The sequence below is a fragment of the Cherax quadricarinatus genome, unplaced genomic scaffold (genome assembly GCF_038502225.1).
Source record: "Cherax quadricarinatus isolate ZL_2023a unplaced genomic scaffold, ASM3850222v1 Contig1558, whole genome shotgun sequence".
Taxonomy (NCBI): domain Eukaryota; kingdom Metazoa; phylum Arthropoda; class Malacostraca; order Decapoda; family Parastacidae; genus Cherax; species Cherax quadricarinatus.
In genome coordinates, this window is record NW_027196584.1 from 1 (window position 1) to 18,029 (window position 18,029).

The 18,029-nt window shown below is 40.5% G+C and overlaps 1 protein-coding gene and 1 pseudogene across 1 annotated transcript; both read left to right on the forward strand.

Moving 5' to 3' along the window:
* Positions 1 to 13,919: 13,919 nt before the first annotated feature.
* On the forward strand, positions 13,920 to 16,695 carry LOC138851679 (zinc finger protein 84-like). The gene has a single exon (XM_070081052.1). The coding sequence runs from the start codon at positions 15,628 to 15,630 to the stop codon at positions 16,693 to 16,695; it is 1,068 nt and encodes a 355-aa protein (XP_069937153.1). The 5' UTR covers positions 13,920 to 15,627.
* A 69-nt stretch (positions 16,696 to 16,764) lies between these two features.
* Positions 16,765 to 17,647, forward strand: LOC138851678 (zinc finger protein 300-like; annotated as a pseudogene).
* Positions 17,648 to 18,029: the final 382 nt, after the last annotated feature.

The window sequence follows — 18,029 nt, forward strand, 5'->3', positions numbered from 1 at the left end:
CCAAAGAGCACAGTGTCATCAGCAAAGAGCAACTGTGACAACTCCCACTTTATGTGTGATTCTTTATCTTTTAACTCCACGCCTCTTGCCAAGACCCCTCGCATTTACTTCTCTTACAACCCCATCTATAAATATATTAAACAACCACGGTGACATCACACATCCTTGTCTAAGGCCTACTTTTACTGGGAAATAATTTCCCTCTTTCCTAGATACTCTAACTTGAGCCTCACTATCCTCGTAAAAACTCTTCACTGCTTTCAGTAACCTACCTCCTACACCATACACCTGCAACATCTGCCACATTGCCCCCCTATCCACCCTGTCATACGCCTTTTCCAAATCCATAAATGCCACAAAGACCTCTTTAGCCTTATTTAAATACTGTTCACTTATATGTTTCACTGTAAACACCTGGTCCACACACCCCCTACCTTTCCTAAAGCCTCCTTGTTCATCTGCTATCCTATTCTCCGTCTTACTCTTAATTCTTTCAATAGTAACTCTACCATACACTTTGCCAGGTATACTCAACAGACTTATCCCCCTATAATTTTTGCACTTTCTTTTATCCCCTTTGCCTTTATACAAAGGAACTATGCATGCTCTCTGCTAATCCCTAGGTACCTTACCCTCTTCCATACATTTATTAAATAATTGCACCAACCACTCCAAAACTATATCCCCACCAGCTTTTAACATTTCTATCTTTATCCCATCAATCCCGGCTGCCTTACCCCCTTTCATTTTACCTACTGCCTCACGAACTTCCCCCACATTCACAACTGGCTCTTCCTCACTCCTACAAGATGTTGTTCCTCCTTGCCCTATACATGAAATCACAGCTTCCCTATCTTCATCAACATTTAACAATTCCTCAAAATATTCCCTCCATCTTCCCAATACCTCTAACTCTCCATTTAATAACTCTCCTCTCCTATTTTTAACTGACAAATCCATTTGTTCTCTAGGCTTTCTTAACTTGTTAATCTCACTCCAAAACTTTTTCTTATTTTCAACAAAATTTGTTGATAACATCTCACCCACTCTCTCATTTGCTCTCTTTTTACATTGCTTCACCACTCTCTTAACCTCTCTCTTTTTCTCCATATACTCTTCCCTCCTTGCATCACTTCTACTTTGTAAAAACTTCTCATATGCTAACTTTTTCTCCCTTACTACTCTCTTCACGTCATCATTCCACCAATCGCTTCTCTTCCCTCCCGCACCCACTTTCCTGTAACCACAAACTTCTGCTGAACACTCTAACACTACATTTTTAAAACTACCCCATACCTCTTCGACCCCATTGCCTATGCTCTCATTAGCCCATCTATCCTCCAATAGCTGTTTATATCTTACCCTAACTGCCTCCTCTTTTAGTTTATGAACCTTCACCTCTCTCTTCCCTGATGCTTCTATTCTCCTTGTATCCCATCTACCTTTTACTCTCAGTGTAGCTACAACTAGAAAGTGATCTGATATATCTGTGGCCCCTCTATAAACATGTACATCCTGAAGTCTACTCAACAGTCTTTTATCTACCAATACATAATCCAACAAACTACTGTCATTTCTCCCTACATCATATCTTGTATACTTATTTATCCTCTTTTTCTTAAAATATATATTACCTATAACTAAGCCCCTTTCTATACAAAGTTCAATCAAAGGGCTCCCATTATCATTTACACCTGGCACCCCAAATTTACCTACCACACCCTCTCTAAAAGTTTCTCCTACTTTAGCATTCAGGTCCCCTACCACAATTACTCTCTCACTTGGTTCAAAGGCTCCTATACATTCACTTAACATCTCCCAAAATCTCTCTCTCTCCTCTGCATTCCTCTCTTCTCCAGGTGCATACACGCTTATTATGACCCACTTCTCGCATCCAACCTTTACTTTAATCCACATAATTCTTGAATTTACACATTCATATTCTCTTTTCTCCTTCCATAACTGATCATTCAACATTACTGCTACCCCTTCCTTTGCTCTTTCTTATTCTTATGTTTCAAAATGTCTCTCCACTTCTGGGGTCTCATCTTCTGCAGTCTCCTCTCCGGTTGCCAGTCCCATAGTCACTGCTGTGTCTAATTCTTTTACTGTCCTGGGCTCAGATGTCCCTACTTCAGCACCTCAGTCTGTTCTCACTTCTTTGTGTTCTCCCTCACAAACCCTGGTATTGACAAGACCTCGTACGACACCTCCTCCCAATCGTCCCTCTACTTCTCAGAAGTCCAAAAAATTTCCTTTAACCCATCCTTCCCTTCATCCACCTCCACATTTTGCCTTCCCGGTCTCTGTACCTGGGTCTTCCCCTTTCACTGGCTCTGTTATAAGTGTGGAGGCTCATCCTTCTCCTCGTACTGTGCCTTCCTCTCCTGTCCCCTCCCAAGTTTCTTCCTCTTCTGCCACCTCCCAGGTTTCTGACTCTTCTGTCCCCTCCTACACTTCTCCAGTTCCCTCCACCCTTTCGCCCCCCCTACCTTGGTACAGTCCATTACTGTTCCAATCTTTTCTCAAACTCCTCCTCCTTCCATCTCCAGTATTTTCTCCCATACGACGTCTCTGAACTCCAAAACACTTGAAGCAATCTCTGAATATATTGCAGAGACCAAACCATCAATGGACACTGATCCACCCTCTATTTCTTCTCTTTCCTCTTCTCCATCTGAGCAACTCCTTTCTTCAAAGTGCACCATTCCTTCGCTGCTTGATCGTTTTCTGCTGCCATCACATGTGGACTTTTCTAACCCCTCTAGTCCATAATTACCCTTACCTGCAGATTTCTAGTATCTTTATCGTTGCCAATCATTGCCTATTTACATTGGAATATACGCGTCCTCAGGGATAATCGGGGTGCGTCCTCGGGGATAATCGGGGTGAGCTTCAGACATTATTCTCCCAATTTTCCCAGTTTGCTTACAAGAACCAAAATTACACTCTGCTGTTATCTATCCCATCTCAGGCTATAATTTATTGTATTCTTTGGATCCTTTTCCTGATGGGACCTTTAACGAAAGTGCCCTTCTTCTGCGCACTGATATTCTGTACCATCAGCTATTTGTCCGTATTTCGCTGCATTACTCAGCTTCCCGTGGCCACCTGCATAGGTGGTATACACTCTGTTCTTTGTATCTCTCTCCTTCTCAAGCATTATCTATTCTGGATATTGCCTTTCTTGTTTCGTCATTACCGCCACCACTTCTGTTACTTGGCAATTTTAATGCCCATCATTTCCTCTGGGGGGTCTCACTGTAATTCTGTTGGCACTCAGCTAGAGGCTTTTCTTGCTTCCCACAGCCTCCATGTTTTAAATACAGGTGCTAACACCCATTTTGATCCTAGTACTCATACACTCTCTTGCATTGATCTCTCAGTCTGCTCTTCCTCCACCGCACTAGACTTCACCTGGTCTGTTCTCCCAGATTTATGTGACAGTGATCATTTTCCAATCATTCTTACTTCCCCTTCATACTCACCACCTCTTCGTAACCCACGCTGCAATTCATATTCACCACCTCTTCATAACCCACGCTGGCAAATTGGGACCTTTACTCACAACTGACTGTTTTTAGTAAGGTTCCTTCTTCGTCCTCCATTGATGAGCTTTTACACCACTTCTCGTCCTCAGTTTTAACTGCAGCTTCTCATTCTATACCCCAAACCTCGGGTAAGCATTCTCAGAAATGCTTGCCTTGGTGGTCTCCTGCTTGTGCTTGTGCAGTATGTTTGAAACACGCTGCATGGGACAGGTACCGATAATAGAACCACAGAGAGACTTCTTGATTTTAAGCAGAAACGCATGATCGCTTGCTGTGTCATCCGTGATGCTAAATGCACTTGTTGGCGAGATTGTCTCCACCATCACCTTTGCTTCCTCTATGAGTGCAGTCTGGAACTGATTGGTAAATATTCTCCTGACCCAGCTCCTGTTTTGCAAGTTGCTGGTATTGATATAGCAAACCCTCTAAATGTTGCCATTGAAATTGGCAATTATCTGGGGCTCCATCTCTGCCCCTCGTTTCTTTCCTCAAAGCCTGCAAGAGAGTTAGCACCCTTGGACTTTTCTTCTCTCAGAGAAGAACAGTATAATGTGCCTTTTACACTTCAGGAACTTGAGGCAACAGGCTAGCCAATCATCGACAACTGGGCCCTAAGACATTCATATTCGTTTGTTACAACATTTACATCAGTCAGCCCTTGCAGTCCTCTTACGCCTTTTCAATCTTATTTGGTCAAAAGGAGTTCTTTCACATCTGTGGAAATCTGCCATTGTTCTCTCTTTCTGCAAACCGGGTACTACAGGACATGAAACCTCCCACTATCATCCCATCGCTCTTACCAGTGCAGTTTGGAACTTCTGGTAAATACACAAATAACCCGCACATAGAAGAGAGGAGCTTACAACGACATTTCAGTCCAACTTGGACCATTTAAAAAGTCACACTAACCAGAAGTGGAGCAGGACGGCTATATATAGGCAGTAAGAGGTAGTGGTGGAAGTAGTAGTAGTAGTAGTGGTAGTAGTAGTGGGGAACTAAGGAGGAGGAGCCAGTCAAATATAAAGAAAGGGGAGCACTGCAAGGGAGCTAGGTGCCCATAGAGGGAGAGCAAGTGCACAGAGGTGGTGGGAAGGGGAAGTGATGAAATAAATAATGAAGGAACAGAAACACGCGACAGAAGAAAGACAAAAAAGGAAAGAGGAAAAGGGAAGGGGGAGAAGAAGAAAAAATGAGGAATCAGGTTAAGTCATGGGTGTTCTGAAGTTTGGAGCATTTTACAATGTAGTGGGAGAGGAAGGCATCTACAGAGACGAAGTCAGGACTAAGATTCATACAAGGAAAGTTGTGTATTAGAGAGGATTCAACAAGACAGCGACTGTTAAAGTTGGAAGTAGGGAAGACAGTTTTAGCAGAAGACCAGTCTATAGGATGGCTGTGATCTCTGACGTGACAGAAAAGAGCGTTGTTAGTGTCGGCAAGCCTAACACTATTTTTGTGCTCCCTAAATCTGTCAGAGAGAGATCGGCCAGTTTCTCCAAAGTATTGAAGAGGACAGGAGGAGCAAGAAATAGAGTAGACACCAGGAACATCTGTAGAGGGAGGAGAGGTATGAACGAGATTAGTGCAAAGAGTGTTAGTCTGGCGGAAAGTAAGCTTGATGTCTAAGGGATGGAGAGAATTGTTGAGATTAGAAAGACTGGAAATGTAGGGAAGGCAGAGGACAGAAGAGTTCCCTACATTTCCAGTCTTCTGATCTCAACAATTCTCTCCGTCCCTTAGACATCAAGCTTACTTTCCGCCAGACTAACACTCTTCGCACTAATCTCGTTCATACCTCTCCTCCCTCTACAGATGTTCCTGGTGTCTACTCTATTTCTTGCTCCTCCTGTCCTCTTCAATACTTTGGAGAAACTGGCCAATCTCTCTCTGACAGACTTAGGGAGCACAAAAATAGTGTTAGGCTTGCCGACACTAACAATGCTCTTTTCTGTCACGTCAGAGATCACAGCCATCCTATAGACTGGTCTTCTGCTAAAACTGTCTTCCCTACTTCCAACTTTAACAGTCGCCGTCTTGTTGAATCCTCTCTAATACACAACTTTCCTTGTATGAATCTTAGTCCTGGCTTCGTCTCTGTAGATGCCTTCCTCTCCCACTACATTGTAAAATGCTCCAAACTTCAGAACACCCGTGACTTAACCTGATTCCTCATTTTTTCTTCTTCTCCCCCTTCCCCTTTCCTCTTTCCTTTTTTTGTCTTTCTTCTGTCACGTGTTTCTGTTCCTTCATTGTTTATTTCATCACTTCCCCTTCCCCCCACCTTGTGCTCTTGCTCTCCCTCTATGGGCACCTAGCTCCCTTGCAGTGCTCCCCTTTCTTTTTATTTGACTGGCTCCTCCTCCTTAGTTCCCCACTACTACCACTACTACTACTACTAATACTAATACTACTACCACTACTACTACTATTACTACTATCACCACTACCTCTTCCTGCCTATATATAGCCATCCTGCTCCACTTCTGATTAGTGTGACTTTGTAAATGGTCCAAGTTGGACCGAAACGTCGTCGTAAGCTCCTCTCTTCTATGTGCGGGTTATTTGTGTATCGTTCCAGTCACGGTATTGTGCCTTTTTTTGTTATTTAAGTCTGGTAAATAGACATTTAATGTGGTATTTAGAGGCACACAACAGTCTCTCCATTTATCAACATGGTTTTCATAAGGGCTGTTCTACCATAGACCCATTACTACATTTGGATACGTATGTTCATAATGCCTTTGCAAATAACCACTCAGTTATTGGCATATCTTTTGACCTTTTATTTGGAGGTATAACATTTTGGCTAAAGCCCACTCCTTGGGCCTCCAAGGCAATCTACCATCTTTCCTTAAGAACTTTTTATCTGACAGACATTTCCATGTTCGAGTCAATAATGTGCTCTCCCTGCACTTTGTCCAAGCTGTAGGTGTCCCTCAGGGATGTGTTCTGAGCACAAAACTTTTACTCCTTGCTATAAATGATTTGGCCTCTGTTCTTCCATCCAATATTTGGTAATCACTCTATTTAGATAACTTCGCTATTGCTTGTGCAGGCACTGACTGTCAGCTCATCACAGTTTCTCTCCAGCATGCGGTCGACCGCATTTCCAATTGGGCCACCTCACATGGGTTTAAATTTTCCAGTGCCAAAACTCACCAAATTACTTTCACTAGATGCTCTGTCATCTCCGATCATCCTTTGTAACCTCTATGGCTCACGTATCTCTGAACGTGATACAGTCAGGTTTCTAGGTCTTCTCTTTGACTGTAGGTTATCCTGGAAATCCCACATTACCTCTTTAAAGGCAACTTGTCACAGCCGGCTGAACCTTCTTAAAACACTTGCTCATCTTTCATGGAGATGATCGTAGAACTCTCCTTCGCCTACATTCAGCCCTCATTTTATCAGAACTCTATTATGGTGACCAGATCTATTCAGCGGCCTCTCCTGCTACTCTCTCTAGCCTTAACCCCATCCATCACCAAGGAATACGTTTATGCCTTGGTGCTTTTTGCTCTTTCCCTGTTGAGGGCCTCTGTACAGAAGCGAATGTTCTATCCTTGTCTGTTCGCCATGATGCCCATTGCCTTTGCTACTATGTACACTCTAACGATCTCCACTATCCTTCCATTTATAGAATGGTCACTGATATTAGTAAACATTATTTGTTTGTTCACTGCCCCTGTTTGCTCCATCCCTTCTCTCTTCACCTACTTTTGCTCTTGTCTTTCCTTCAGTTACTGCCTTTATATGTTCATGTAGCATCTCACTTTTCCCTACCCCCATGGGAAGTTCCAGCTGTTCGGGTCTGTTCTTTCTCACTCCCTTGCTTGAAAGCCCAACTGCCTACGGTGGCTTCCCGCTCTCTTTTACTAGACCACTTCCACTCTCATTCTCATGCCATTGCCGAGTACACAGATGGCTCTAAATCTTCTGACAGTGTCGGATTCGCAGCAGTATTTCCAGACGGTGTCGTACGAGGGCATTTACTATCTTCGGCTAGCATTTTTACTGCTGAATTGTGTGCCATTCTTGCAGCACTTACTCGTATCGCATCTATGCCTGCATCATCATTTGTGGTTGTCTCATACTCCCCTAGTGCTCTACTGGCTATACGGAAATTTGATACACTTCACCCCCTAGTTCTCCATTTCCAACTTTGGCTATGCTGTATCTCTACCAAGCATAAAGATTTTGTTTTTTGTTGGGTCCCTGGTCATGTTGACATACAGGGCAATGAACTGGCAGACACTGCTGTGCGGTCAGCAGTGCATGACCTACCAATTTCAAATATAGGTGTTGCATTTCCGGACTATTTTGCTGTAATGGCTACCCACCTTCACACCCATTGGCAACAATGTTGGTCTGCTCTGCTCAATAACAAACTTTGTTCTATTAAACCGAGTATAGGTTACTGGCCGTCTTCTTGTCACCAGTGTCGAGGTTGGGAGACTACTCTCTCCCACCTTCGCATTGGTCATACTCATCTTACTTATAGATATCTCATGGAGAGGCACCCTGCTCCTCTCTGTGAGAATTGTCAGGTTCCATTATCGGTCAGCCACATTCTCTTAGACTGCCCACTTTATCAACGAGCACACAGAATTTACCTCCAACGTCGTCTTCACTCTGCTGCTCTCTCTTTACCTTACCTTCCCTTCTCGCTGATGGACCCACCTTTCATTCGGACTCTCTTGTTGACTTTTTGACAACAACTGACTTACTCCACAAACTCTGATGATGATACCTTCAGCCCTTTCTACCTCAATCTCTTGCTACCCTCAACCCCCGCACTATCCCCTGCCCCACCATTTTCTGTAACCTTCTAATCATCCCTCCCCCCTTCTGCCGCCCAATACCCTCGCTTCCTTCCCTACCCTGCAGTGCTGTATAGCCCTTGTGGCTTAGCACTTCTTTTTTATTATAATAATAATAATAATACAACATGTATAGATGTCATAGAATCAATAGGTCACAGGGAGGATTAGGAATCTATGTAAAAGATACTTTCTGTTGCACCAAAGTGCTGAATTCTATGAATGATATAGTAGAAATTCTAGGCATTAAAGTTAAAAATAGGAATTTGGTAATTATCCTAGTATACAAACCACCATTGGCAACTGCTGAAGAATTCACAGATCAGTTAAGTAAGATAGATAGCTATCTGGATAGGCTAGAAAATCCTTCACCAAATATTTTACTCCTTGTAGATTTTAATCTCCCTCGTATAAAATGGAAGTTCGCACAATGTAATGTTATTTCAGAAATATCCCCGGGAAGCACCCTGGCTCAACAGGTACATACCAGGGAAATAATGAGGTTTTGTGAAAATATTTCTTTAAACCAACAGATAATCGATCCCACTGGAAATGAAAATACCCTGGATTTGATATTCGCAAACAACGAGGAAATGATGTGAGACATAACGGTTTCCAAAACTATTTACTCTGATTATAACATCATAGAGGTTCAAACTAGTATTAACTCAGGGGTAGGAAACTGCATCGCTAAAGTTAGAGACGGGATGTTCAGTAAAGTTTAATTTTAACAACCATAGAATTAACTGGGAAAAAATAAACCAAGAGCTATCAGACATACCGTGGGAATCAGACATGAGCACCCTATATCCCCACCAGTGCCTAGAGAAGCTGAATACAGAAGCATACAAAGTACAGCGGTCCCTCGTTTTTCGTAGTTCTCGGGAATCATAGATTTCGGAAATCATAGGGATATTTTCATATAAACATGGGCTCCCTAATCATAGGTTGACTCACGAATAGTAGTTCGTCCGGGACACGGATGCACGGTGTGAGCCGTCGCGACCTCCCTACCCAGCCAGTCTGGCATTGTTTACCAGTGAGTGAAGGTCCCCTCACGTGCTCCTACGAAATATTTCATAATATTCTACTCATTTTAGTGCTTGCAAGTACTAAATAAGCTACCATGGCTCCAAAGAAAGCTCCTAGTGGCCAGACTGTGTCGACAAGAGGGATTTTGAAGGGTTTGGGACTGACCCTGATGAGCCTATGTCTGTTGTTAAATCAATTGTGGCACTGGGGAGTTCCATGGGGTTGGATGTGAGTTTGGAGGATGTGGAAGAGTTGGTGGAAGACCACAACGAAGAGCTCACCACTGAGGAGCTGCAAGAGCTTCAGCAGGAACAGCAACAGATCGCAGCTCAGAATCTTGCTGCGGAGGAGGAGGAAGAGAGATGGAAGAAGGTGCCTTCAGAAATTAAAGAGATTTTTGCTATGTGGGGTAAGATGGAAAGCTTTATGGAGAAACATCACCCTGACAAGGTTGTTGCAAACCATGTTGGCAACATGTACAGTGACAAAGTCTTGGGCCATTTTAGGGAAGTGTTAAAGAGACGCCAGAAACAGAGCTCTCTCCACAGTTATTTTGCGAGACAGGACTCCAGTGACTCTCAAGGTGGTCCTAGTGGCATTAAACAGAGAAGAGAAGCAACCCCAGAAAAGCAATTGGTACCTGAGGTGTTGCTGGAAGGGGATTCCCCTTCCAAACTGTAAACAATCCAATCTCTCTCCTCCCCCAGTCTCCCATACACTAAGAAGAATCTCCAATAAAGGTAAGTGTTATGCAGTTAATGTTTCATTCATCATTTCCCATTGTATTGTTTATGTACTACATCTATATTTCATGTAAAAAATTTTTTGTTTTAATACTTCTGGGTGTCAGGAACGGATTAATTGTATTTACATTATTTCTTATGGGGAAAATTGATTCGCAAATCATAGATTTCGATAATAGTAGCAACTCCAGGAATGGATTAACTACAAAAAACGAGGGACCACTGTATATATGAAACATGTACCATTGAGGAAACCCAGAGGAAGATCAGATATAGAGAGAGAGAGAGTGTGTAGGAGATGGTACAGAAGAAGAAAATGGGTCACTGAACTGCTTAAAAACACAAATATGCTACAACAGAGGAAAGATAGGCTTAGCAGAGAGATCACTAAATTAGAGCAAAAACTTAGGATGTCATACCTCACAGAAGAAGTACAAAGGGAACAAAAGGCCATACAGGATATTGCAAGAAACCCAAAATATTTCTATTCCTACGCAAAATCCAAGCCAAGAACTACCAGGAGAATTTGCCCACTACTGAGAGGAGACTCGTATATTGACGATGAACAGGAAATGAGTGAAATCCTAAAAGAACAGTATGAGTCAGTGTTCAGCAACCCACTAAATGACAGCAAGGTAGAAAATGCAGAAATATTTTTCACTCCAGAAGAAGGCCGCTCAGACCAACTAACTGACAGTACAAATCCCATAGATTTTGAAAAAGAAATGGAAAACATGCCCACTCACTCAGTACCTGGACCAGATTCATGGAATGCTCTATTTATAAAGAAGTGCAAAGTACCACTAGCACTAGCCCTCAGTATTCTTTGGAGAAAGATCTTAGATCTAGGTGAAATACCGGAGGCCTTAAAGAGTGCAGACATAGCTCCTTTGCACAAGGGAGGTAGTAGAGCAATAGCTAAAAATTACAGACCAGTTGCCCTAACCTCTCACATCATAAAAATCTTCGAAAGAGTGATGAGACGGCAGGTTACAAATTTCATGGACCAGCACAACCAACATAACATGGTTTTAGAGCAGGATGATCATGTCTGTCACAGCTGCTGAACCATTATGAAAGAATTACGGAGGCACTGGAAGACGACCAAAACGCAGATGTGATTTACACAGATTTTGCAAAGGCATTTGACAAATGCGATCATGGAGTGATAGCACACAAAATGAAGGCCATAGGCATTACGGGGAAGGTAGGCAGATGGATTTTCGGTTTCCTAACACACAGAACACAAAAAGTAGTAGTGAACAGGGCAAGATCCAGCATCAACGAGGTCTAAAGCTCAGTGCCCCAAGGCACTGTCCTCGCACCTCTGCTGTTCCTCATCCTCATAGCAGACATAGACAAAAACACCCGGCACACTTTTGTATCATCATTTGCAGATGATGCTAAAATAAGCATGAAAGTCAGTATGGTAGAGGACACTGAAAAGTACAGGAAGACATAAACAGGGTCTTCCATTTGGCAGTGAAAAACAACATGATGTTCAATGGTGATAAGTTCCAGCTGCTTAGGTATGGAAAGAACGAAGAATTCAAAAGGAGCACTATATACAAAACTCAAGAGGGTCACCAAACAGAACGTAAGGAACACGTAAAAGACCTAGGAATAATTATGTCAGTGGACCTTTCTTTTAAAAACCATAACAAGACAAAGATCACAAAAGCCAGGAAGAAGACTGGGTGGGCATTGAGAACTTTCAAAACAAGGGAAACAATGCTGATGGTGACACTCTTCAAATTGCTAGTGCTCACTCACTTAGAATATTGCTCAGTGCTGACAGCCCCGTTCAGGGCAGGGGAAATATTGGAGTTGGAACAAATACAGAGACTGTTTATGGCTCACATTGAGCCACTAAAGCACCTAAACTACTGGAAATGCCTGCAAGTCTTGAACATGTACTCATTGGAGTGGAGGAGAGAGAGGTACATGATAATATATACCTGGAAGGTACTCGAAGGCTTGGTCCCCAATCTGCACACTGCCATAACAACATACTGGAGTGAGAGATATGGGAGGAAGTGTAAAATAAACCCAATGAGGAGCATGGGTGCAGTGGGGACAATAAGGGAACACTGTATCAACACCTGGGTTCCCAGACTTTTCAGCATCTTACCAGAAGATATCAGAAACACTGCTGGAACAAGTGTTGAAGCCTTCAAGAGGAAACTAGACAAGTATCTTCACCAGGTGTCAGATCAACCAGGCTGTGATGGATATGTGGGGCAGTGGGCCTCCAGCTGCACCAGACAAGCCTGGCCCATGGCCGGGCTCAGTAGATATACTCTCGAAATTTTTCAAAGGTATATCAAAGGAATGTTCCATCCTCATCTGATCACCATGATGCCCATTGCCTTTGCTACTATGTACGCTCTCATAATCTCTGCAATCCTTCCATTTATAGAATGGTCACTGATATTAGTAGACATTCTTTATTTGCTCGCCGCCCCTGTTTGCTCCATCCCTTCTCTCTTTGCCTACATTCCCTCATCTTCCCTTCAGTTACCACCTTTATATGTTCATGTAGCATCTCACTTTTCCCTACCCCCCTGAGAAGTTCCAGCTGTTCGAGTCTGTTCTTTCTCACTCCTTTGCTCGAAAGCCCAACTGCCTTTGGTGGCTTTCCACTCTCTTTTTCTTGACTGCTTCCACTCTCATTCTCATGCCATCACAGTGTACACAGATGGATCTAAGTTTTCTGGACAGCATCATGTGAGGGCATTTAATATCTTTGGCTAGCATTTTTACTGCTGAATTGTATGCCATTCTTGTAGCACTTATTCATATTGCATCTATACCTGTGTCATCATTTGTGGTTGTCTCATACCCCCTTAGTGCTCTACAGGCTGTATGGAAATTTGATACACCTCACCCCCTAGTTCTCCATATTCAACTTTGGCTACGCTGTATCTCTACCAAGCATAAAGATATTGTTTTTTGTTGGGTCCCTGGTCATGTTGACGTACATGGCAATGAACAGGCAGACACTGCTTCACGGTCAGCAGTACATGACCTACCAATTTCATATAGAGGTGTTCTGTTTCCGGACTATTTTGCTCTAATAGCTACCCACCTTCACACCCATTGGCAACAACGTTGGTCAACTCTACTGAGTAACAAACTTCATTCTATTAAACCAAGTATAGGTTATTGGCCGTCTTCATGTGATCAGTGCTATGGTTGGGAGACTTCTCTCTCCTGCCTTTGCATTGGCCACACTCGTCTTACTCATGGGTATCTCATGGAGAGGCACCCTGTTCCTCTCTGTGAGAAGTGTCAAGTTCCAGTATCGATCAGCCATATTCTGTTAGACTGCCCTCTCTATCAACGAGCATGCAGAATTTACCTCCAACGTTGTCTCCGCTCTACTACTCTTTCTTTGCCTTCCCTTCTTGCTGATGGACCCTCCTTTAATCCTGACTCTCTCACTGACTTCTTAACAACGACTGATTTACTCCACAAACTCTGATGATAATACCTTTCGCACTCTCTTCAGCCCTTTCTACCTCAATCTCTTGCTGCTCTCTACCCTTTCACTATCCACTGCTCCGCTGCTCTCCGTAACCTACTACTCTTCCCGCTCCCTTTTGCCACCTGATTCCTTCACTTTCTTCCTGCCCTGCAGTGCTGTATAGCCCTTGTGGTTTAGCACTTCCTTTTTATTATGATAATAATAATGGTCAGTTTAAGGGTTAAGTGACAATTTTATTTAGTGAAACCATATTACAATAGAGAAAAAAAAATTTTTTTTTTTTAGTTGAGTATGTTGTGTTAGTAATTGTAGAATATTATACTATACTGACTCATGTTTCTATTGCAGAAGTATTTTGTGGAAAGCTACCAGATTGTGCCTTGCGAGACACTATATTTTCAGTACTTCAAGAAGCACCAGTGTGTCTTGAACAACAACTGATATTGCTGAAGTATTTTGTGGAAGACTACCGGGTTGTATCTTGCCTGACACTATCTTCAGTACTTCAAGAAAGGCAACAGCTGTTCTTCTTGTAAATTTTTAACTAGCTATTACTAATTAAATAATTATGCTTTTGCATGTCAGTTAATTCTTTGAGGGTCTGTTTTCTAGTTCTATGACTTTTAAGCCAGGGTCTATACTGTATTGCTATATCATGAGCTCAGCTTACTCAGATAAGCTGTTAGCAGTAAATTTGGGCCTATATAAGAGAGAATGCATCTCTGTGGTAAGTGTGCACCATATAAAACAAATCCTGCTGCACACTGTGCATAATGAGAAAAAAAACTGCGACTATGTTTTTGGATTAAAACAGTAAATTTTCAGTGTATTTTCATATGTTTTTTTAGTAGCATTCACTGTTTCTTGGTGTCATTTGATAGAAGACGTATTACAGAAATTATTTTGATTGATTTTAGTACTGAAAAATAGCTTGAAATTGAGTTCAGAATAGTAGAAATGTTCTATTTTTGCCTATGTTAGTGGGTAAACAAATCACATCACATGTCCAATACACATCAGCTTGTGGGTCTGATGTGTGTTGCTGAACGAGCTGATATTATTTATACAATTAATACAATATTGCATAAAAATCTTCTATTTTTTTTTGTGATTAAAAAATCAAAATGAAATTAATCTGTAAAGCCTGGAAATGTAACTAATAAATAGAGGAAATTTTAGTTTAGTGCCAGGAATGCCTGCATTGATTATTCTGGACCCTATTTTGAAATTGGAATATTTTGAACTTTGTGTGAAATTTGCCAAATTACCAATTTCCAATCACTTTATTGGGAAGTTGAAATAGTTGATCTGGGCAATTTTATGTGCTCAGTAGGTAAAATGGAACACATACTAGAAAATAGCTAAGAATTTGGTCTAGTGGACTAATTTAATTGGCCAAAAACAAGACTCAAAGTGGGCAAAATTGCCAATGCATAAATATCTCTGACACAGTAAAATTCGCAGGAGCATAACTTTGTCAGTTCTTTATCAAATTTTGTACTTTTTATTTTATTACCTTCAGAAAGAGATTCTTTACAATTTCATAAGAAAAAATAATATTTTTTAGATCCTGTGGGGAATTTTCTGATTTGGGGTCTGAACCCTCAATGGGTTAATAAAAGAATACAAGTTAGTAATTTTGTAATTAAAAATTTTCAGAAAAATCTGTTTAAACACAAGAGCAAATGATAATAATAATAATAATAGTATTGAGTGTATCTGCAAATTTTTTGTACATATATCTTTTAACACAAAACAAAAATTATGATAGTGCTTTAACACAACGTAAATTTTACTAGTGTTCATTAGTAGGAAAAGTTTTGCCTAAATAAATCTTAACATGGGAATATATTCATAAGGAAGACCAGGTGTTCAGTGTCCAAAATAGTTAAAAAAAAATCTTGAAATAGACATGTGAGTACATAAGGAAGATTAACTATACCACTGTTGTGTGACTAAAAATTTTTAAATGAAATACCTTTATTTAAAAAAATATGGAAAAACGTAAAGAACATAAACCATATCAATGTTCAGAGTGTCTGAAATGTTTTAGTGTAAAAATATATCTTATGAGACATATGAGAGTACATACAGGAGATAAACCATATCAATGTTCAGAGTGTCTGAAATGTTTTACTGCAAAAAGCGGTCTTGTGAAACATATGAGAGTACATACAGGAGATAAACCATATCAATGTTCAGAGTGTCTGAAATGTTTTAGTGTAAAAAACAGTCTTGTGGCACATATGAGAGTACATACAGGAGATAAACCATATCAATGTTCAGAGTGTCTGAAATGTTTTAGTGTAAAAATATATCTTATGAGACATATGAGAGTACATACAGGAGATAAACCATATCAATGTTCAGAGTGTCTGAAATGTTTTAGTGTAAAAAACAGTCTTGTGACACATATGAGAGTACATACAGGAGATAAACCATATCAATGTTCAGAGTGTCTGAAATGTTTTAGTATAAAAAGCAGTCTTGTGACACATATGAGAGTACATACAGGAGATAAACCATATCAATGTTCAGAGTGTCTGAAATGTTTTAGTGTAAAATGCAGTCTTGTGACACATATGAGAGTACATACAGGAGATAAACCATATCAATGTTCAGAGTGTCTGAAATGTTTTAGTGAAAAAAGCAATCTTGTGACACATATGAGAGTACATACAGGAGATAAACCATATCAATGTTCAGAGTGTCTGAAATGTTTTAGTGTAAAAAACAGTCTTGTGACACATATGAGAGTACATACAGGAGATAAACCATATCAATGTTCAGAGTGTCTGAAATGTTTTAGTGTAAAAAACAGTCTTGTGACACATATGAGAGTACATACAGGAGATAAACCATATCAATGTTCAGAGTGTCTGAAATGTTTTAGTGAAAAAGGCAGTCTTGTGACACATATGAGAGTACATACAGGAGATAAACCATATAAATGTTCAGAGTGTCTGAAATGTTTTACTGCAAAAAGCAGTCTTGTGACACATATGAAAGTACATACAGGAGATAAACCATATGAATGTTCAGAGTGTCTGAAATGTTTTTAGTGTCTTGTGACAAAAGAGTACATACAGGAGATAAACCATATCAATGTTCAGAGTGTCTTGTGTAAAAAAAGCAGTCTTGTGAAACATACAAGAGTACATACAGGAGATAAACCATATCAATGTTCAGAGTGTCTGAAATGTTTTAGTGAAAAAAACAGTCTTGTGACACATATGAGAGTACATACAGGAGATAAACCATATCAATGTTCTGAGTGTCTGAAATGTTTTAGAATAAAAAGCAGTCTTGTGAATCTTTTGAGGCATATGAGAGTACATACAGGAGATAAACCATATCAATGTTCAGAGTGTCTGAAATGTTTTAAGTGTTCAGAGTGTCTGAAATGTTTTAATGAAAAAAAGAATCTTTTGAGGCATATGAGAGTACATACAGGAGATAAACCATATGAATGTTCTGAGTGTCTGAAACATTTTAGTATAAAAAGCAGTCTTGTGACACATATGAGAGTACATACATGAGATAAACCATATGAATGTTCTGAGTGTCTGAAATGTTTTAGTAGAAAAAGCAGTCTTGTGACACATATGAGAATTCATACACGAGATAAACCACATCAGTGCACTGAGCGTGTGAAATGTTTTAGTACAAAAAGCAATCTTTGACACATATATGAGTACATACAGGAGATAAACCATATCAATGTTCAGAGTGTCTGAAATGTTTTAATAAAAAAAACAGTCTTGTGACACATAGAGTACATTCAGTAGATAAAACATATTAGTGTTTCAAAAATATTTTAGTTATAAACTCATTAGAATATATAAAAGAGATGTACCATGACAGTGTTGAGAGTGAAATATGTTAATGAAATGTCAGTCATATAAATCTTATAAGTTCATAGAGGAGATAAGTTGTGTTAATGTTCAGAATATCTTACATATTTTATAAAAAGAGCACTCTTGTGTACTCATGAGAGCTAATATACAGTTTTTTTTTTTATCACACTGGCCGATTCCCACCAAGGCAGGGTGGCGTGAAAAAGAAAAACTTTCACCATCATTCACTCTATCACTGTCTTGCCAGAAGGGTGCTTTACACTACAGTTTTTAAACTGCAACATTAACACCCCTCCTTCAGAGTGCAGGCACTGTACTTCCCATCTCCAGGACTCAAGTCCGGCCTGCTGGTTTCCCTGAACCCCTTCATAAATGTTACTTTGCTCACACTCCAACAGCACGTCAAGTATAAACAATATATATATATGTAATCTGCTTAAAATACTGTAAGTGAACAACACTAGTGAAATATTCAAGTCTGTAATCTGCTTATTCTGCTAGTAATCACTAGTGAAATATTCAGTGAACAACACTAGTGA

Excerpts from the sequence above, each read along its gene's own strand:
- LOC138851679 (XM_070081052.1), top strand. The coding sequence starts at position 15,628 with ATGGAAAAACGTAAAGAACATAAACCATATCAATGTTCAGAGTGTCTG.